Consider the following 22,201-nt stretch of genomic DNA (forward strand, 5'->3'; position numbering starts at 1 on the left):
TATTTTTAGGGTGCGGGAAAGATCGTTGGACAATTGCGTGAAGGAACCCCTTTTGTCGGTATGCGCGTGGTTCCGTTTCAAACCTCTCGCCTAAATTAAGAGCGTTGCGATTTCCTTCCTCTAGAAAACCAAGCTCTTGCCATCCTTCAGGATCTGGCGAGCGCATCCCACCTCAGTCCCGATCCCATTCAAAAGACCGACCCCGCCTCACCCTTCCGGCGCTTCCTAGCCCCTCAGGGCCGAAGGCGGGTGCAAGCCCCGCCCCCCTCCAGGCCCCTCCCCCTCCAAGTCCCTCCTCTCGACGTTGTCGCTTCAGACTTTAAAGATCCTCTTGGGCTTCTTCGTCAACTCATTTTCTCATTTGAAACCCGATCCCATCATCCTCTCTGCCCCCCATTCTTAAATCGTTTTAAGAAAGCGGCGCTACGCTGCACGATCCTCCCGGAATTTGGAAAGGAAGTGAGAAAGAAAAAGAGAGAGAGTGTGTGAGATCGAAAGGGACGGAGGTAAGGGACTTCACTTTCTGTGGCTATTTCGGATCGGGAAAGTGGGAACCGGGGAAAATCGTCTCTTGAGAAGAGCCGGAGACGGGAGCAGCCAAAATGAGGACTTGGGTTGATATATAGAGGGGCGGGGGGGGGACGCGAAGAGTTATCTCCTCCTGAGATGCTAAGGGGCTTCTTTGGGGAAACACAGGAATATCCCGGTGCCTTTTTTCAGGAGCGAGTTGTATCCCAGCATTGGGAAAACGCTCAAAAGGGACGAACTAGTGTCTGAAGAGAGAAAAACCAATCGTGGGCCAAAAGGTCTATCGGATCCAGAAAGAGCATACTGTAACTGTGGATCTCTTTGCTGGATCTGTCCCCCTATCCCCACCCCCATCCTCTTCCCAGAATTGAACTAGCGGCTTCACCTGTTATCAGGCAAAAAACTTGGTGAGGGTAACCGAACTCTTCCCTCTTGAATTTGGGAAAGTGCCCCCGGGGACGGCGGGAATTCCTGTCAATAATAGTCTCCTAACTTCAGGTAATGGTCGTAAAAGAGAAGGTCCTGCTCCATTTCTTCGAGCAAAGGCATTGACTCACCATTCCCCTTACTCTTCAAAGGAAGGAAAAGTTTGGCCCGATTCAAAATCCTTACTAGTGTGTGTGTGTGTGGGGGGGGGGGGAGAGTCAGCCGAAGGTTTCCAAAATAGTCGCAAACGTTCGAGTTTCTCCGTTTTTTTCCCCTTCTTCAAGCGGTGGGGGAAAAAATAATAATATGAGCAATAAAAACGAGAGACAGAGAAGTTGGTGTGCAGAACGTTTTATTTATTTATTCAATTTCTACAGCTGCCCATCTCGGTCTAAAACAGTCTAAAACAGAGCATTGTTCGGCGGTGTACAGATTCATACTTATAGATCTGCTGTGGTCCACCCCAAAAAATAATAATAATCAGCCGTTTAATTTCGTACCGGGGTTGTGAAATTATTTTCTCGGCCCGTTTGGCTCCAGATCCCAAATTCTGAAATAACCTCGGCTTCTTTCGTGCGTCCCCTACGAGGTTGTTGAACACCTTTCTTTAGTGCTTCGCTCACTTCCCCCATCTTAGGCAGCAAACGTCGCATTTTATGAATGAAACCGAGAAGTAGATATTTCTGACGAATCCGCGTCGCGTGGAAAGACGGCGCTCCAGGTTGCTGGAGTTGGGGACCTCAAGATTGCCGTACCTGATGGTGGGAGTTATTTAAAAAGAAGGCAAGGGGCGCCGGCGGGAAGAGCTGGGGGCGAAGTGAAGTCCCCCTTTGGTCCAAGTGTGGATAGATCTGCGCCCCTGGAGGTGGATTTCTGCTGAGCTTTAAATCTAATTTTCAGCAAGCAGAACGGAACCTTGTTCATGATAGTGGTGGTTTGGGTCCCCCTTTTCTTTTAAGATAATTTTGCTGATTTGTCCCCCTCAGGATGTTTTAGAGTTCAGATCTTCCGAGTCAACTTTGCTGGTTAGGAATTTTGGGAAATTGAACATACACTTGAAACCTAACAGAATCAGGAAAGTTGCAGCAATGTGCCTGCAAAATATTCTCTCAGACTTTGCACGCCTATTTCAATCGAGTTAGCCCATAAACTTAGTCCCGTAAAATAATGGGACTTATTTCTTTTCGTGTATATGGTTGGGGTGGGGTGGGGGATGGAGTTTTAATCAGGGCAAAGATTTGCTTTTTTGTTCTCTCAAAGGCAAGCAGGGTGATTCTAAAACTCCTTGGGGGGAAAAATAAGAAATTGGGCTACATTTTATTCTAGGTTACTCCGAAACTTGCTAGTTTGTAGAGAAACAAAATTAACCCTTCACTAAGCTAGGTCGGCACGGCACAATCTATATGGTAATGTGCAGAATAAGTCCCCCCCCGTCCCCCGCGTTTAGTTGAGGGGAATATGGGAGAACAGACACACGCACACATATTCATTTATGGCCAGATCTATACAACTGGCTTAAAACTCCTGTGTTGGCGAAGTGACTTTCGGGATCCTTTCGGGATCCCTGAAGTTTTCTGAGCCACAATGGCAGAATCCCGCGAAAGGAACAGGTTTGAATAGTGCGCTGCATGCTCTGCTACGCAAAAGCTCCCCTTGCCCGTTGAAAGAGGCGCTCGGGGTGCTCCACATTTTCTTGCGTTAGGCTGAAACTTAACCCGATTGGCCCAAAGAAGGATCTAGCATTGCCTTGTAATCCACCCCATCTCCGCTTTCTGGGAAACTAGATCTTCAAGGGTTTTTACTGCTTCTGAGTCATTACCTTTCGCAGATGTATCTGCACAGCGACGAAGTGGTGTGGGGGTTGACCTATCGACAGCAATTTAAAACTTAATAAGCAGTATTTAAATTGCCTCCCTTAATAGGTCCGTACTATTGATAACCGAGTCGCTGCCGAGGACTAAATTTCATTGAAAGAAGAGCCTCTGTTAATCGCTTCTGCGCTTCCCATCTTTCTCTTCTACTTCTCTTTTGCTCTCAGCCTCTCCGGGTATGCCCGTAAGGCTTCTTGGAGGAAAGGGTGAATTCTAATCTGGAATTCTCTTGTGTCACTATCTGGGTTTACATCTCGCTTGGTTTCGTCTACCGGAGCAAGGAAAGTAGTATGGATTTGTACCTGACTCTCTACCAAACTTCCTACATCTAGTATCTTTTTCTGCCAGATGGCCACCCATTAATTAACCACAGATATTTTCTATAAGCAGGGTTGGAAACCAATTGTCTCAAAGTTGGACGGTCCATTTCGTTAGGCATATATGCCATGAATTTACCGAACTCCGTTGCAAAGCCGGGGGCTAGCCACTCTTCATGGAAGAAGCCAAGAGAGAGCTCCACTACTTTACTTCCGACCAGGGAAAGAGGCGGGGGACAACACTCAGGAATATTGATGAGAGAGCTCAAATCTCCCAACTTTTTTTCTGAAAATAAATTGAAACACTCCTCAATAATTAAGCCTGGTGAAGGTGATAAAACAGCGTCGTCTCTTCAATACCTTTGAGAATCCAGTTGCTTTTTAAAGGCGTCGGTCCTGGTTGAGATAGTTTTTTTTTAATGGTTCTTTGGGAGCAGAAATTGCAGCAGAAATATCAGCAAACAGATTATTCTCTTCCCCCAGGAAGTAAGGTCTGGGCAGTTTTTTGAGGCAGTTTCTGCCAGGAGCTATCGTTGCATCAGTCTGATCAAGGGCTAGCGCTGGCTTTGCAACGGACTTCTATGAATTCATGGAATATATGCCTAATTTCGTCCAATGTTGGGCTTCATTGGTCACTTGAAACAGTGGGAGAGAACAAATGGTTTCCAACCCTGCTTATAGGTTTCCAGAAAACACCTGGGGTGGTCTGATAATGTCTGGCAGAAAGAGATACTAAATGTAGGAAGTGTGGGTAGAGAATCAGAACAAATCCATACTTCCTTACTTCCGTGCCACTGGGGTCCAGAATAGTCAGGTTCAAATTCCTACTGGACCATGGAGTTCACTGGATAACTTTGGGGGGGGGGTCATTCTTTTTCACGAAAGCATAAAATGAGGGGTGATGTTCTTAGAAGCCCAATGTGAGCTCCTTTGGAGAAAAGTTTTGAACTGGAAGAAAATCCATAGATACACAGAGCTGCGCTGCTATCTCCAAGTCTTCCAAAAATGCGCTGGAACTATGTTCCCCAACCCCAGCTCTGTCCATGTGGGAGATATGGAGATGCTGGGACGAGGAGGTTATTTTAGAAGGTAAGGTGGTATGCATGAAACAGAACCTCTGAAGTAAAGTAACTCGAAGTTGGACCAAATAAGTTTTGATTCTATCTCAGAGAGCTCTGTTGGATTGCCGCAGAAACTTTTCTGCCCTCTCTGTAAGAATAGGGCGAACTTAAAACTTTTAGAAGGAAAGAACTCTGGGTTGAAAGGATCCACACTAAAGCGCCTCACAGACCATGGTCCTACATGGAATTCACGGCCATTTGAATTCCTTACCGACAAATGAATAACGGGGGCCCCAATTCACCAGGGGTCAGGCCTGGGATTAGTGAAGGTGAAATGCACAACCTGCAGCCTCCAGGGTGGGGAAGGCGGCGAGCCGAAAAGGCTTTGGAATACCCCAAAACCAGCATCATTAGGGGTGCCTTTGACTTTTCTGCTTTCCCCTCCCCACATTTTGCCCAGAGAGTTTAGAATAAAAAGAAAGACAAAGACAGGACGGCGGTCTCTTCTTACCTATTTATTCCCACTTCCAGAATGGTTTCCCTTAATACTGTACAAAGATCTTCGCTGTGAAGTTGAACGCGTCTCCTCCTATAGAGGCTTCGTTTCCTGATGGCGCAAGTCGTCTGCTCAGGTTAGGCGGCTCTATCAAAGCGCACAGGCAACTCAGATGGCCAAAGTCTTATGACTTTGATCTGAGCAGCCTCCCACGTCCACGGATAGAAATTTCTATCACCCAAGGACTCGGGCGTGGGATGGGGGGAGAGAGACCGAGGTTTTCGAAGTATCTTAGATGCCCATTGAAATGGGCTTTGCTTTGAAATCCAACCCTGTTTCCTGGTTTTGTTGCTTTATAAACTGCAGTCGTAGCCATGCAGGCTTTTATAAATCCCTCGAAGAGACAGCAAATTCACTTCCCTTTCAGCCGTCCCGCCAAGACTTTGACCCTGTTTGGTCTAGGAGCAGGAGGGGAAAGGCTGGCGACCCCCCTAACCTCGTGCTTGGAGTCTACGGGTGGGAAGTGGGGGCTGTGGTCCTTTCTGGACTGTCCCTTTGACACATTCTCAGCAAAGATGCGCTCCGGATGGTAGGCGCCTGATCACTTTTTCCTGCAGCGGAGCGAGTCCTGATACTCATCCTGCCGAATTCGGCCGAAGGGGGCCGAAATGCCCCCAGGGCAACCTTGCTGGGGTAGAGGCGCTAAAGCCGCAGCGGAGAATCCCCCGAAGTCTCGGGCTCTTGCGGGGAAATGAGTCCTGAAGGGGGAAGAAACTCGCGGAGGCGCTTTCGGGAGGTGTGCAATGTAAAAAGGGCAGAAACGCCGCCACCCTCCCCCCTTTCCTAACCACGCGAGTAGGGGAAGGCATTGACGGTCGGCATTGTGGCGGGTAAATGTGAGGAGTTTCCCCTCAGAGAGGCCAGGGCGCCGGTACGTGGGAAGGGAAAGGTAGCGAGACTCGGCGGCTGGGGTTGGTGGGTGAAAAAGAGAGAAGGGCAAATCTAGGAAGGAGAGCCAAAGAGAAAGAAAGAGAGGGAAAATGAGAGTGTGAGAGAGAGAATAAGAGAAGGAGAGAGAATAAGAGAAAGAGGGAGAGAAAGAGAGGGAGAGGGGGGCAGGGGAGAGGGAGAAAGAGAGGGAGGGAGGGAGAGAGAGAATGAGAGGAGAGAGGGGCAGGGAGAGGGAGAGGGAGAGGGAGAAAGGGGAAAGAGAATGAGAGGAGAGAGAGAAAGAGAGAATGAGAAGAAGAGAGAATGAGAGGAAAAGAGAGAATGGGAGGAAGAGAAAGAGAGGGAGAGAGGGGAAGGGAGGGGAGAGAGAGAGAAAGGGGAAAGAGAATGAGAGGAGAGAGAGAAAGAGAGAATGAGAAGAAGAGAGAATGAGAGGAAAAGAGAGAATGGGAGGAAGAGAAAGAGAGGGAGAGAGGGGGAAGGGAGGGGGAGAGGAAGAGAGGGGAGGGAGGGGGAGAGAGAGAGAGAGAGATTGAGACGGGGGGAGAGAGAAAGAGAGAAAGAAACTGGGCTCTGTCTGAGGAATGGCGAAGAGTAGGAGGCAAGAAACTGAAACATGGCGAGATGGGTGGGTTAGAAAGAGAGGGGCGGTGTTTTGCTCCTGGGGGTAAAAAGGAACAACCACAGGTCTCTGGAGAGAATTAGCTCAAACAAGGTATGTCGAGAGGAAGTTGTATGTGTGTATAGGAGAGAAGGGAACTGTATGCGTAGTGCTTCGCCCTATGGGGGACAAAAATACTAACAGACGAGGAGTACGCTGGATTTCAGCAGAAAGTGCCCGGAAAGGCAGAACCTGCTTTTTTGGGTTAGGGCACAACCTTTGCAACTATAAGGGTTTTTTTTGCTTCTCGTACTGGAAGGAAGAGAAAGAGAGGAGGGAGGGGAAGGGAAAGCAAATGCGGAGAAGAAAGCGAAGGTTCGGGAAACGGCGAGTTAGTCCTACAGAGCGAGAAGGTAGGGATGGAGCCGGTGGTTGAAGGAAGGCCGTCGTCCTGCAGTCTTTGAAAGAAGGGACCTAGAGGAGAGAAACAGCTATGGGTCTAGTCGTTGAAACTTAATATGAGGAGGGCGGTTGATGCTGGTGGAATCAGTGATTGATTGATTGGGGCAGGCGGCTTTGCTGTAGTGTAAAAGGATAGCGAAAAGAAAAACACACTAACCACCAACTAATCTGAAGACTTCTGTTATGTGTTTGTGCGTGCATACGCGTCTCATTACATAGGGCGGTATAGCAGGCGATCTATAGAAAGTGATTTAGCGGGGGCAGCTACACAAGGGTTGGTCTTCTCCAGATTGGCTTTTGGGGGAGAGGAGGTGCCTAAATCAGGGTTTTTAAAAAAAATATTTATTCCTGGCGACTGCCTGGATTCGTCTCTTGCAGTTTTCCTTGGCAAGATTTTCCAAAGTGGGTTGCCATTGCCTTTTTTCTAAGGCTGAGAGAGAGAGAGAGAGAGGCCCAAATTAGCATCCAGTTGTTAAAGCGGGACTAGAACTCGCGGCCTCCCGAGTTTTTACGTCGCTTGGTGCTTGAACAGCTCCACCAGACTGGCTTGGAAGCCCCGAAAAGCCGCGGTCAGTGAATTTGTTGAAGGCGCACGGATTCCGACGGGCGTTTGCAACTGCTTGTCCCGTAAACACCAACCCGAACGGCTCAAAGGCTATTCCAGGTAGAGGAAGCCTGTTGGGCTCGAACCCCAAAGCTCAAATACACACAGACACACAACCGCACCGCCCATTAAGTAAGTGCCCTCAGCCCGGCAGCCGAGCGAGCGAGGTTTTGGTGTGGCGAGGTGTGTGTGTGTGTGTTGTTGTTTTTTAAAACTGAAACCGCGTTTGCAGAGAAGAGGCGGCCCAGCAAATAACAGGGCCAGGGAGGAAACGGAGAGAGCGCGGGGAGCTTTTCCTGGAAACGGTAAATCGGGGACGCCGAGGCTTTCCCTCGCGGTCGGCGGCGACGGCAGGTTCGCCCGCCTCCTCGATGTGGAGAAAGGCTCGGCGAGCGGGAAAGCGCAGCGGACTTTGTCTGGAACTGACGTGCGCGCCCGGGCTGAGGCCCGGCACGTGACCGAGCGGGGCCGCTCACTCTCTCCTCTCCCCCCCCCCACCTCTTCCTTCCTTCCTTCACCAGGGGAGGAGCAGGAGGAGCCGAGGCTGGCGGGGCGCCTGGTATGAACTTAGAAGGCAGCGGCAACAACAGCAGCAGCAGCGGCCGCGGCGGCAGCAGCAGCAGCAGCTACAGCAGCAGCATCGAAGGCGGCGGCATGAGCTCGGTGAGCTGCGGCAACGGGAAACTCCGCCAGTGGCTGATCGAGCAGATTGACAGCGCTAAATACCCGGGCTTGATATGGGAGAACGAGGAGAAGAGCATCTTTCGCATCCCCTGGAAGCACGCGGGCAAACAGGACTACAACCGCGAGGAAGACGCCGCTCTCTTCAAGGTACGCCGGAGAGGAGGGGCGGGGACGGGGTGGTGCGGGGTGGGTGGGTGGGTGGGTGGGAAGGGGGCGCGCGAAGGCGTCAATCAATCGCTCTCCCAAGCCGCCCGACCTGAGGGTTTCGGGAAGCTGGTTGAAGGAGCCGGGTGGCACCTGCTTTTAGGAGTTGGAGGCAACATCCCTCAGAAAGATCTTTCTCTCTCTCTCTCTCTCTCCCTCTCCCTCTTTCCCTCTCTCTCTCTCTCTCCCCCCCAGCTTTCTTCTCTAAGCTTTCCTCTCTTCAGTTACCTTTATAGCGACCTTGTGCTCTTTATTATGAAGCACAGTTTTTTTTAAAAAAAATAATAATCCAAAAAGCTGCCCTTGAGCTTAATGTAATTATTTATCTTCTGGGTTTTGGTCTTGATTTTTCCTTTCTTTATAATTCCCCCCCCCCTTTTTTTTTTGTCTTGATGAACCTGCTTCAGATTTCTCCCTTCCCACTCCCCCGCCCCAAAGAAATAGCAGTACTACTCCTCACTGTGGTAGGACTCCTCACCTTCCTTCTGATTGGAGGCAATGAGAGGCATTAAGAAGGTGGTGTGTCCATTTGGGAAAGCTGGTTGGGAACAATTTCCATGTTAGGTGAATGGTCTTCCTTCAACAGACTTTGGAAAATCAGATGCTTTATTTTCCCCTCACAAAGTGGATCTTGTACATCCTACACCTAAAAATGAATGTGCTAGAGAAAAGCAAGGTATTCTGGTATTAGTTGGAATCGACAAGGCCAGTCGGTTTTATGATTGCTTTACTTATTAACTCTATGGGAGAGAAAAAAACCACCTATGAGATTATGGGACTTGCAGCTTTTATCTACTTGGCAGTGGTGGTAAGATGGAACTTGGTAATAATGGTGAGATCATCAGAATTAGTTCTTGAAACCTAGGATTCATTTCAACCTGCATATTGTGAATTCAGGGTGCCCAAAGAATGAATCCAGTTTTTGTGTACATAACAAGATAGAAGACCTACGAGATTCACTAACAAAGGATACCTTATAAATTAGATGACTTGTCTGGGATTTGAATCCAGGTTTCTCAAGTCGAATTCCAGATGCCATCCACTAAAGTCCTGAGATTAATTTCCCAATATAACAAAACCTTCTCTGAAGCCGTAGGCTTAAAATGGGAATTGTCACAAATTGTATTTACAACCTATCCAGGAGTACACATTAGAACAAGAAAAACAAAATCTCACTAGAATTAAACACCTTTTTAAAAAAAAAATTAGGGCAATTCTTGCAAGCAAAAGAAATCACAAGAAAAAGATAAAATAAGATTTGCAGTAGATCAAAAGGGGCTTTTTGAGTTTCAAGTGGCTTTATAGTAGATCCATCACCCTCAACATCAGGATGTTTTAATGAGTAAAGCTTGAGGGAAGGGGACTAGATATGGGTTTTGTATGAATGTGGCGTGAGCTCAGTTTTGCTGCTAAAAACAGATTCCTGGATTGCAATGCACTTAGAACTGCCTTGCTCCTTAATCCTCTGTGGGCATCCACCCCTATTTCTAAGCTGCTATTTTGCATATAGTTCCAGTTGGGAGATCTCACCCTTAACTTAAATTACTGACAATACTATCCTATTTTCTTTCTTCAACTTACATCCAAGATGTTGCTGAACTAAAATGCTTTTCTGTCACACTTGGCAGATTCCTACCACGCTGTATAATTTCTTTTTTTCTCATTTGATTAATTGCCCCAAGGCTTAATTCATTAGGTCTGCAAGCCTCATCACAGTTGCATATACTTTAATCCCATAGATATCAATTGGACTTGTGTATAATTTTGAATAGGATTGCAGACTTTTTCATTAACTTCAGCAAGCGCCATAACTGTTTAGTAAGAATTTATTTCTAAAACTCCCTTGTTTATATTGTTATTGAGGAGTATTACCTGAAGCAATGCTGTTAAATTTCTTCTAAAATGAGTTCAGCTAATTACTTTTAATAGTAAGTATTTTTTTAAAGCGACTCTATACCCTACTGGTAGAATTCATATGGCACAATCTTTCTGCTTAGTTATTCAACCATCACATTTAACATTAGTACACTTGTTTATTGAGTACACATTGCTTTCTCTCTATTACAGTTTTTACTTTCTGCCATTTGGGTTCAAGGTTGGTTTAGATGTTACACAGCTTATAGGAGATGTTGTAAGTTTTCTGTGCCTGCTTTGGTGGCCATATCCCTGCAAGGAAAATTTGAAATGGTTAAGGATGTATCACAAATATTAAGTTTTTGAAAAAACGTCACACCATCTAGTTCTTATAGAAGTGAAATAGATATAATGAATCTTGAAACTGTGTCTAATTACCTTACTGTTGAATTTTCTCAAGGGTTGTCCTACACTGACAATTAGATTCTATCTAGACAGAACTACCAGAAGGAAAGTACAAATCGTATAACATGCCCCATGATAGTTCTAGGAATTTTTTAATATGGAATATATTTATTATTGTGATATTAATATCATTGTTATTAATGCCACAAGCTGTTCTGGAGAATTTCATATATATTTTTTGATCAATTTCCGCAAATATTTTCAGGCCTGGGCTCTGTTTAAAGGGAAGTTCAAAGAAGGCATTGATAAACCAGATCCTCCCACTTGGAAGACGAGACTCCGTTGTGCTTTGAACAAGAGCAATGATTTTGAAGAACTGGTTGAAAGAAGCCAACTGGACATATCAGATCCATATAAAGTATATAGAATAGTACCGGAAGGAGCAAAAAAAGGTAGGAAAGCATCTTAAACTGAGCTTAAAAAGTGATCTGACAATCACTGTTTATCCTTCATTGGGGATTTGACTATGATACTCCTCACTAGTTAATAGCCTAGACCTACAAAAAAGCTGTTGATAATCTAGAAAGGGTATAGAGAAGAGATAAAGATGATTAGGGGATTGGTCGATAAAACATACAATGGATGGTTGTAGGAACTGTAATTTAAAGAAGAGAAGGCCTATGGTTGACTTGATAGCAATCTTCCAACATTTGAGGGGCTGTCAGAGGAGAAGGGAGTTGACCTACTCTCCATCCCCTGTGTGCAGGACAAAAAAAGTAACATGTGGAAACTTATTAAATAGAGATCCAGTCTAAAACCAAGGAGAAATTTCCTGACAACGGGAACAATTAATCAGTGGAATGGCTTGTGCTCCAGACGTTCTGGGTGCTCCAACACCAGAGGTCTGAAAGAAGAGATTGGTCAACCATTTGTCTGGAACTGTACAGGGTCTCCAGTTTGAGAGGAGGGAGGGGGTTTGGACAAGAAGACCTCCAAAATCCCTTCCAGCTCTGTTACATTAATACCTGCTTTCCCCCTTTCAAATTTGGAGTCTTATTCCACAGGTGCTTTTTGAAGAGGCAACTGGACTTTCTGGTTTTTCTTTCTTTTTTTTCTAATTTACATTTATATCCCGCCCTTCTCCGAAGACTCAGGGCGGCTTACAGTGTGTAAGGCAATAGTCTCATTCTATTTGTATATTTACAAAGTCAACTTATTGCCCCCGCAACAATCTGGGTCCTCATTTTACCTACCTTATAAAGGATTGAAGGCTGAGTCAACCTTGGGCCTGGTGGGATTCGAGCCTGCAGTAATTGCAGGCTGCTGTGTTTTAATAACAGGCTATCTTACAGCCTGAGCCACCACGGCCCAGCTTCTTGGATGAGAACTAAAACGTCTTCAAAGAAAAACCAGAAAGTCCAGTTGCCTCTTCAAAAAGCACCTTTGGGACAACCATGGCCTGAACGACTGAGAATCTCCATAGACTCCAAGTCCTCTTCCATTTGGGCACCAGCTTTACCTCTCTCACCATAAAAATAATATCTGTGCCACTATACAGTGCTCTACCACTGTTTACCCACCCCTGAATTTCATCTTCTTGGGCCAGCCAGATATCCAATAGTCCAAAAAAACCCACCAAAAGTCACCCAACACATTGCCCACATCCTTGCTTTTCATCTCAACAAGTTTGGTTTTTTGGATCAGAGAGAGTGGGGAGAACCCCCAGCTTCTGGAAGAAGGAGAGGAGAAAGAATTCTGGAAGCAGGATTTACCAAGAGAAGAAAGTTACCAAATTCATAGATCACAGAAAGCACTGTAAAATATTGCAGTGGAACAGGAGGTCAGCCAATTAACTCTGCTAGTTAATTAAGTTAGCTTTCCAAGATAATTGGATGCCCTAAGACATTATGGGGACATACATGACTACTAGTTCCTTGCATGTGAGGAGGGATATAGGGGAAAGAAAGAGTGAACAGAGTTTATTAAATTCAGGATTCAAAACCTAAGAATACTCAACCAGATTTTTTTTGTCAAATATGATGAAAGTAATTGTATATATGTATGTATGTCTATGTTTATGTATATCAGTGGTGGGTTGCTACTGGTTCCCCTCCCGCCCCCCGGTTTGGGCGATCCGGTAGCGGAGATGGTGAGGTAAGAGCGAACCGGTTCGCTCCCACTGTCAGTTGGGCCCTCCGACCCACCCCTCCTCTATACTTACCTATATTCGTTTGTTTTTAGCCCAGCTGATAGGCGCGGCAGAGCGGATTGTTCTGAATTTCAATGCGCTTCAAGTTCTGTGTGCATGCGAGAGAAGTGAGCATGTGCACGCAAAGAGTGCATGAAGCGAACCAGTGGTAACACAGGTTGAAAACCACCACTGATGTATATATATAGGTTTTCTCATTGCACACTTTTAGATTTCTGCCTTTTTTTGTAACAATACAAAGTGGCCTGAATTATTATTTCTGCTAGAAATTAACTGTAGGGATTTCATTTTTAAATGCTCCCAAGGTACTATTTTTTTTACAAAGTTACATAAATTCCCCTGTTTCTGTCTACAAATAATTTACAGGATCAAAACAACTTAGCATGGAAGATCCACAGATGATTATGAACAACGCTTTCACTCTGAATTCATCATATTCTGCACTACAGCCTCAGGTGTGACCCGTGAATTTGTTTTAGTTTTGTATCTTGGAGAATGAAAATGTAGAGATGACATGTTTGTTTCCTTGTACTAAGAGGATAATAATGAAAACAAATGCCCCCCAAATATCCAATATAACCTAATATTTTCAAAGGATTTTATCGGTGTTCTTGTTATAGTATTATTGATTAGTATTATAACTATTACCATTTCATTTCATTTCTCCTGTTAGAGAACTATAACTGAAGTATTTTATTTTTGTTTTTCAATAATAGCACTGACTTTGTGCAGTTGTATTCATGGCATAAATAGTTCGACTGCTTCAATACATTCTTCACTGTCAGCAGCTATCACTTTATATATTCAATACATTATAAGTTTAAAGTCTCCCCTGAGTCCCTTGTATTTCTATGAAACATTGCATATAAAGGTAGTCCTCAATTTACAACAGTTCGTTTAGTGACTGTTCAAAGTTACAACAGCACTGAAAAAAGTGACTTAGAATAGAATAGAATTGTTTATTGGCCAAATGTGATTGGACACACAAGGAATTTGTCTTGGTGCATACACTCTTGGTGTACATAAATGAAAAGATATGTTCATCAAGAATCATAAGGTACAACACTTAATGATGGTCATAGGGAAGCAGTCAATATAAATCTTAAGGATACCACCAATAAGGAGGTATCCCACTTGTGACTGTATCCTTACAGTCATACAGTCACAAGTGGGAGGACATGGGTGATAGGAACGATGAGAAGATTAATAGTAGTGCAGACCTAGTAACTACTTTGACAGTGTTGAGGGAATTATTTGTTTAGCAGAGTGATGGCACTCAGAGAAAAACTGTTCTTGTGTCTAGTTCTTCTGGTGTGCAGTGCTCTATAGCGTCGTTTTGAGGGTAGGAGTTGAAACAGTTTATGTCCAGGATGCGAGGGATCTGCAAATATTTTCACGGCCCTCTTCTTGATTCATGCAGTATATAGGTCCTCAATGAAAGGCAATAAATAAATAAATAAATGAATGAATGAATGAATGAATGAATGAATGAATGAATGAATGAATGAATAAATATTGTTTTTTCTGCAGTTCTAATTATCCTCTGAGGTCTGTGTCTGTCTTGTTGGGTTGCAGAGCCAAATCAGACAGTTATGGAGGTGCAGATGACAGACTCAATAATTCCTCTGTAGAACTGGATCAGTTGCTCCTTGGGCAGTTTGAGCTTTCTGAGTTGGCGCAGAAAGAACATTCTTTGTTGTGCTTTTTTGATGTTAGTTGTCCATTTTAGATCTTGCGATATGGTAGAACCTAGAAATTTGAAGGTCTCTTATGATTTTATGATTTTTATGATCTTATGATTATGACTGTTTTTCACACTTAAGACCATTGCAGCATCGCCATAATCACATGATCAAAATTCAGCGGCTTGGCAACTAATTCATATTTATGGACAGTTGCAGTGTGATCACCTTTTGCAACCTTCTGACAAGCAAAGTCAATGAGGAATCCAGAATCACCTAACAACCATGTTCCTAACTTAACAACTGCCATGATTCACTTAACAAATGTGGCAAGAAAGGTCATAAAATGGGGCAAAATTCATTTAACAACTGTCTTAATTAGCAACTTTGGGCACAATTGTGGTTGCAAGTCAAAGACTACCTGTACTTTACAAATATATCTACAGTAAACTGGGCCTTCATAGAAAGAATAACCATTCAAGAAGGACATGAAACATTGTCATCTGGAAAATAAAGGTTTATTCTCTCTAATCATATAAAGAATTTCGGGAATTATTGAGTCTTCACTGCATTGGATATATTAGATATTAACTGGATTCAGTTTCAATGGAGTGGGTGCAGTGGTGGGTTTCAAATTTTTTTACTACCGGTTCTGTGGGTGTGGCTTGGTGAGCGTGGCATGGCTTGGTGGGCATGGCTTGGTGGGTGTAGCAGGGGAAGGATACTGTAAAATCTCCATTCCCACCCCATTCCAGGGGAAGGTTACTGCAAAATCCCCATTTCCTCCCGATCAGCTGGGACTCGGGAGGCAGAGAATAGATGGGGCGGGGCCAGTCAGAAATTTTACTACCGGTTCTCTGAAGTACTCAAAATTTCTGCCACCGGTTTTCCAGAATTGGTCAGAACCTGCTGAAACCCACCTCTGGCTGGGTGTGTTTGTGGGTGTTTAAGCCTGATAGAAGTAAAAGGATAATAATTGAATTCTAACCCTATTTTATTTACCAGGAAGAAAGGTGCCTGAATTCAGTGGGATTTATTTTTGAAGAGACACTGATAAGCTTGTATATTAATGAGATATATAGCTGTGTCTCTCCTGAAACTCTTTATTACTTATAAGCAAGCTCAATTACTATGTTTGTCCGAGTTTTCATTTTACAGATAACTGAAGGGGATATATAATTAGAAAGCTGAAAACAACTTGGCACTGATTAATTTAGTAAATGGCTGCAAATAAGATGTTATATTTTAATAAAATATGCAGGTTCCAAACTACATGGTACCTCATGACCGTAACTGGAGGGAATATGTACCAGACCAGTCCCATCCTGATCTTTCATACCAGTGTACAAGTGTCTCTTTTCCACCTCGTAATCATCACTGGCAAAGTCCGTCATGTCAGAATGGTAAGCAATTTTTATTGTGTTCAATAGAGTTGCAGGGTATTTTTATTTACATTAGACCTTCGGACTTTCCGCCGTGAACTGAAGACTCTTTTATTCCGTCGAGCTGGGCTAGCCTGATTAAGTAATTTTAAATGGGGTTTTAGTTTTTATATTACTTAGTTTTTAATTTTGGCCACTATTTATATAAATTTTTAGTTTTGTTTTTATTGTATATTTATTGTATCTTTTAAATTGGCTGTTAACCGCCCTGAGTCCTTTGGGAGAAGGGCGGTATACAAATGCAATAAATAAATAAATAAATAAATAGTGGATGATTCCTGATTTAGGATTCCATCCAACCCAAGAAAAGGAAAATGTTTAAAAAATGGATTTGTTTACTGCAGCAGAGGGTAGAACGCCACGCATGCTTTGGCTTGCATGTAGTTTTCATCTCTACTAAAATGAGTGAGGTAATTCTGTCAAGGACAGAACTTTCTATGTGTCTGACAGTTCCTATATTTGCCAAACTTTGGCACAATATAAAGAAGAACATTATGATACAACCTAAGGAAACTGCTTTTATATCAAATTTCAGGGAAAGGAAAGTGACTTGAATAGTTTAGCACTCCTGAAATCTATTAAAAACAGTTAAGTGTGGTTTACATTATGCAGGTATCTAAATGCATAGAACAAATTTTATGTTCTCAATGAAAATTGGAGTGCTGTACTGTGCAAATCTAAAATAAAAGAGAAAACAAAGCAGATAAGGAAGAACAGCCAACTTCTGATTACGAATGTATTCAAGGTTTTTAGTTACTATGAGAACAGTTTATTCTTTACCTTCATAAACTTAAAAAGTTGCACAAAACTAAATAGACAAAAGATAATGCTTTCTTTCTTTGTCTGTTCTCTATATGCTTATTAATGAATAGACCTGATCAATTTTAATGCAGTACAAATAAACTAGCATTAGGCACAGCAAAACAAAAATTAAGCAATTCTGAACTGCATGGATTTTAGTGACTGATAAATTACATGTCAATTTTTTGACTATTAATGAACCATTATAATTCTTTTTGAATGGTGTATACTTATGCACTTTGCTATGGTTGCAGTCTACCTGTGCAAATTTTGTGATAAGGGCTTGATGGGTGATTGGATAAGGTACAGATTTCCTGGATTCTGGAAGGAAATGATGCTATGATCTGCTTTTATTATGGGAGAAAATGGACACTTGCAGTCTGAATTTATCACCCAGAGCATCAAAGCATAAATTTGTGTATAAGACAAATCTTCTCCTGTCATTAATGGAACTGTCACCTATTAATATCACTCTGATTTCCCAAATATGGAGATTCCTTTGATTAGAAGAAAGAATTGCAAGGAGAAAAGTGGTTGCATATTACCCATCAAGTACAGGTAGTTCTCCTTTAGCAATTGCCTTGCTTAGCAGCCATTGACACTTACAATGGTGATGAAAAGAAACTTTGCCACCAATCCCTGCATTTACAATCTATCTAATTAAAATCAAGGCTTTCTGGGAATTTCACTTTAATACTTGAAAGCTACAAATGATAATTTAAGGTGAACATCATTTATTTATTTTATTTATTTAATTAGATTTTTATACCGCCCTTCTCCCGAAGGACTCAGGGCGGTTTACAGCCAGATTAAAACAAAGCAATATAAATACAAGATAAAACAATGTTTTAAAAAACTTATTAAATTTGGCCCAAATTAAAATACCCTTAAGACAATAAAACCCACTAAGTAAAATTAAAACCAAATAAAATATCTAAAATTCTATGCCAGTCCTGCGCGGATAAATAAATATGTCTTCAGCTCGCGGCGGAAGGTTCAAAGGTCAGGAAGTTGACGAAGTCCTGGGGGAAGTTCGTTCCATAGGGTGGGAGCCCCCACAGAGAAGGTCCTCCCCCTGGGGTCTGCCAGACGACATTGCTTCGCTGACGGTACCCTGAGGAATCCCTCCCTGTGAGAGTGCACGGGTCAAAGGGAGGCAAATGGTGGCAGTAGGCGGTCCTGTAAATAACCTGGTCCTAAGCCATGGAGCGCTTTAAAGGTGGTAACCAACACCTTGAAGTGCACCCGAAAGACCACAGGCAGCCATGGTGCTCAGCCAACACTAGATAAAAAAATCGCTGACTTCATACAATATGCTAAACTCTAAAGCCATGTCAAGAATGTGCACATTCATGTAACATGCTAGGCCACAACAATAAAATATGACTAAATGTGGTTATCATGTTTACACAATGTGCCAAAATGCTTCCTTTCCTATATGAACCAATACCTGATCCCATTTTAGTCTCGTATTGTATAAACTGAGCCAGGATGTCTTTACTTTAAATTTGGCCAGCTACTTGCTTGTAGAGTTAGAAAAAAAAAACACAGAATGAATGGAATATAATTCTATAAAACCCTACATTGCGATTTATATGTTATGATTTATATTGTTTAGTTAGTATCATAGTATGATTTACGTTGATTGCTTATTCAATATCCATGACTATCACTAAAAGTTGTATCTAATGTTTTATGATGAATGAATTTTACAATGAGTATGTAAATGATCTATATTGTTGTATTTACATCGAGAGCTTACGCACCAGAAACAAATTCCTTCTGTGTCTAAGTCAGTCAAAAAACCACTACTTGTGATAAAGTAGAAAATGAGAAGATCCATCCAATCTTGTTATGAATGTAATACTAATGTGAGTTAGTATTAAACCCCTATTTAGTTATTCTTCCCCTCACCCGGCTCCCCAGTTCCTATGTTCATAGTATGGCTCAGATGGGATAAAAGCATTATTATAGAAGTTTCACACAGTCAGTTAGTGGGAAGTTCTTCAGATGATTCACCAAAGAAACTATGATTTAATAAGGAAAATATATCAATTTTAAGAATGAACAATCAAAAATATTTAAAGGAGTGAGAGTATTACATATTGATAATTCTAGCAGTTTTGAATGTTATTGGCTGTTTGGTCGTGTTCATTTTGCTTTGTGAAAAAAAAAAATTTTTTTTGTATGAAAGTAGGTTGTCAAGTAACTGGGACTTTTTATGCTTGTGCGCCACCTGAGACACAGACTTCTGGAATCCCAATAGAGGGAAACATCAGAACTAGTGAAGCTCTTCCCTTGTCAGGTATGTATACAGTCACAATCTAATAAATCTAATAAATCACAGCGAACTTTTGATTGAAAAAAATGCTCATAAATATTCTATGAACCCAGAAGGAAAAAAAGTCAATATTCATCTGCATTTGTTCTTCTGTATATAAATACATGCACATTTAATTGAAAGAAAGCCAACAGGGTGTAGTAGTTAAGTTATCAGGCTAGAAGCTGGGACACCATGAGTTCTAGTCTCATCTTAAGCAGGAGATATGCTAAGTGACATTCGGCCAGTCACAGTCTCTCATCCCTAAGAAGCTAGGTATAGCAAACCACTTCCAAAATCTTGCCAAAAAAACTGCAGGGGCTAGTCCAGGCAGCTGTTAGAGTCCCAAATTGACTCTAAAATTGTCAAAACTGCCATAGAGTCACTCTGTATGTCAGATAGAATTTAGAAAGGAATGCATAATAAATTTGGTCTGGTGGTTAAGGCACCAGGTTAGAAACGAGAAGCCTGGGAGTTCAAATCCTGCCTTAGCCATGAAAGCCAGTTGGGTGAACTTTGGGGCAGTCACTCTCTCTCACCGCAATCCACCTCACGGAGTTGTTGTTATGGGGAAAAGTAAGAGGAGAAAAGAGTGCTGAATATGTTCATTGCCTTGAATTATTTATAAAAATAATAAAGATAGGATACAAATGAATAAATTTGGGGGGTAAAGGGAAAATTTTAATTATAGATTAAGTTAATTATAGATTAAGTTATTTGAGAATTTTATTACACTATGTTATATTACAAATTAGAAGTGCCAGGAATCTTCAAAAGGTTCCTTGTGGTTGATAGCCAGAAAGAATACTTCAAAGAATGGTTGGAATATACAGGGCTAAATGCCTTTTTCATAGTGGCACCTGCTTTGTGGAATTCCCTTCCACTTATAATACTGATCACTTCCTATCTGTCCTACTTCCCTTCAAGAAGAGGCTAAAAATCTATTGTATACCTCCATTTAGAATTATGGTTTTATGGATGGTGGTTGGATTGTGCTTGTAGTTTGTTTGTTTTTTAAAATCTATTATTTGATATTATTGGTCCGTTTTATGTTACATTTTATGAATGTAATTATTATTTTGTAATTGTTAGAGTTTACTGCTAATGCTGTCTTATATTGTTAACTGCTACAAGCTGATTTTACTAGGAGCAAGTGGATTGTAAAATATGAAAAAATATATAAATAAATATTATTTACACAGGATGCATATTAAATTGATTAAAGTGTATAATATTAGAAATAATGTTTTGATTATCTCATTAAATACAAATGCTGTTCTGTAGTCTACCAGATAGTAAAGGTTCTATTTAGGTATGCAATTTTGTCCAGAACGCTGAGATTACCATAGTTTTTTGAAGCAATTCAGCTAATGTAATCTTCTTTTGCTTGGCAATTTCATAATTTAATTTACAAACAGATCCTTTCTTATTCCCCAGAATATGGTTCATAGCTGTTTACGCTGTTGCCTAACAGGGAAAATTGATATTTACTGAATACTTCAGTTGGTGAATGAGCAGGAAATCATTTTTCAGGGATATTAGGCCGTTTACTTTGTAGCAGTATTTAAAGCTATGATTATTCTCACATTACTCATATTTTCTTTGGCTATATTTCTTTAAGCTATGATAGTGCTAAGTAGTTTTTCATCTGTGCTATAAATGAGCCCATAGCTGGTTCTTAATAAACCAAGAAATTATACTCCAATATCACACAATATGGCCTATTGGCATTACTGAATTTAGCAGTGGTTAGCTTTATTACATTTATTTATTTATTTATTTATTTATTTGATTTCTATACCGCCCTTCTCCCGAAGGACTCAGGGCGGTGTACAGGCAAGAATAAAACAAACGGTACAATATACAAATTTAAAATGCAGTTAAAAAACTTATTTTAAAAATTGGCCTGAGAAGTAAAATATTGTATTGTAAAATATAAATATTGTATAGAATAGTTTATCTATTTTAACATGTAGTTATATACACACACATGCACATATATTGGATTCATGCTAAGGTAAAGTATGCTTAACAATGATTTGTTGAGTAAGCCACAGTATTTTAAGTTCACACAATGCATTATGCCAAAACTAAATATTACTTTATGCAATGTTTGAATTCAGTTATTTTTTATCCGCTATAATCTCTATCATAGCCTCTTTGAAGGATCAATAATTATAATTTCCACAGTAAATGTTAACCTGAGATTCAGAATATGCCTTTGGTTTTCTCAGATTTCCATTGAACCGAATGGGACCTGTTTCTGATAATGTTTATTCAGTAAATAAGGAATGGATGAAAACTTATCTCTCAAGTCCATTATACTGCTAAACTATAGGAAATGCAGCTGTCCAATACCAAATGTTAAAAATAACTTTGCATAAATATGTTTTCAGATTGTCGATTGCACATCTGTTTGTATTATCATGAAACTCTTGTAAAAGAAGTCACAACTTCAAGTCCTGAGGGCTGTAGGATATCTCACGGTCATAGCTATGAGATCAGCGGCATGGACCAAGTTATGTTCCCTTATCCAGAAGACCATAACCAGAGAAAAACGACTGAAAAATTGCTTTCTCACCTGGAAAGAGGAGTAATACTCTGGATGACCCATGATGGCCTCTATGCTAAGAGACTTTGTCAAAGCAGGATATATTGGGATGGGCCTTTGGCATTCTGCAGTGACCGGCCTAACAAACTGGAAAGAGAGCAGACGTGCAAGCTTTTCGATACTCAGAAATTTTTATCAGGTAATTTTTTAAAATATAAGTTACCATTGTGTTTGCAATTAAGATTTTGACTTTAAAATTGGTTCTTTTGTTGTTTCAAATATTGGTTTCCACTAACCACACATAGAATTTGCAGTTTGAAAGCACATAAAAAATGCAAGTAGAAAAATAGGGACCACCTTTGGTGGGAAGGTAACAGCGTTCTGTGCACCTTCGGTTTTTAGTCATGCCGGCCACATGACTACGGACAGTTCTTCGGATAGCGCTGGCTCTTTGGCTTTGAAACGGAGATGAGCACTGTCCCTAGAATTAGGAACGACTAGCACATATGTGCGAGGGGAGCCTTTCCCTTTCCCTTATTGTGTAGCCAAAATTTTTGGCCCATACTATCATTATCTCCTTTACTTGCTCTTCTTCCATTTTAATGCTCAATAGATAGCTATATATTTTTAATTAGTTTACACAAGAACTTTTAAAATATGTTGTCACTTTCATTTTTAAAAATCTGATAAATATTATATTAGACATGTTCTTTGAGCATAGTCTTTTTGATT

The 22,201-nt window shown here is 41.7% G+C and overlaps 1 protein-coding gene across 2 annotated transcripts in view; it reads left to right on the forward strand.

The window, feature by feature from the left end:
* The first annotated feature begins 369 nt into the window (after positions 1 to 369).
* The window catches only part of IRF4 (interferon regulatory factor 4), a 28,911-nt gene continuing 7,079 nt past the window's right edge, over positions 370 to 22,201 (forward strand). The window contains exons 1-7 of one of the 2 annotated variants that reach the window (XM_058175031.1): positions 370 to 506; positions 7,839 to 8,148; positions 10,730 to 10,916; positions 13,040 to 13,128; positions 15,617 to 15,758; positions 18,793 to 18,903; positions 21,315 to 21,668. In XM_058175031.1, coding sequence (XP_058031014.1) covers positions 7,879 to 8,148; positions 10,730 to 10,916; positions 13,040 to 13,128; positions 15,617 to 15,758; positions 18,793 to 18,903; positions 21,315 to 21,668 — 1,153 coding nt within the window. In that variant the 5' untranslated portion in view covers positions 370 to 506; positions 7,839 to 7,878. The remainder of the gene's footprint in view (positions 507 to 7,838; positions 8,149 to 10,729; positions 10,917 to 13,039; positions 13,129 to 15,616; positions 15,759 to 18,792; positions 18,904 to 21,314; positions 21,669 to 22,201) is intronic. The other variant, XM_058175032.1, reaches the window with a different exon arrangement.

This window comes from Ahaetulla prasina, chromosome 3, assembly GCF_028640845.1.
Source record: "Ahaetulla prasina isolate Xishuangbanna chromosome 3, ASM2864084v1, whole genome shotgun sequence".
Classification (NCBI taxonomy): Eukaryota; Metazoa; Chordata; class Lepidosauria; order Squamata; family Colubridae; genus Ahaetulla; species Ahaetulla prasina.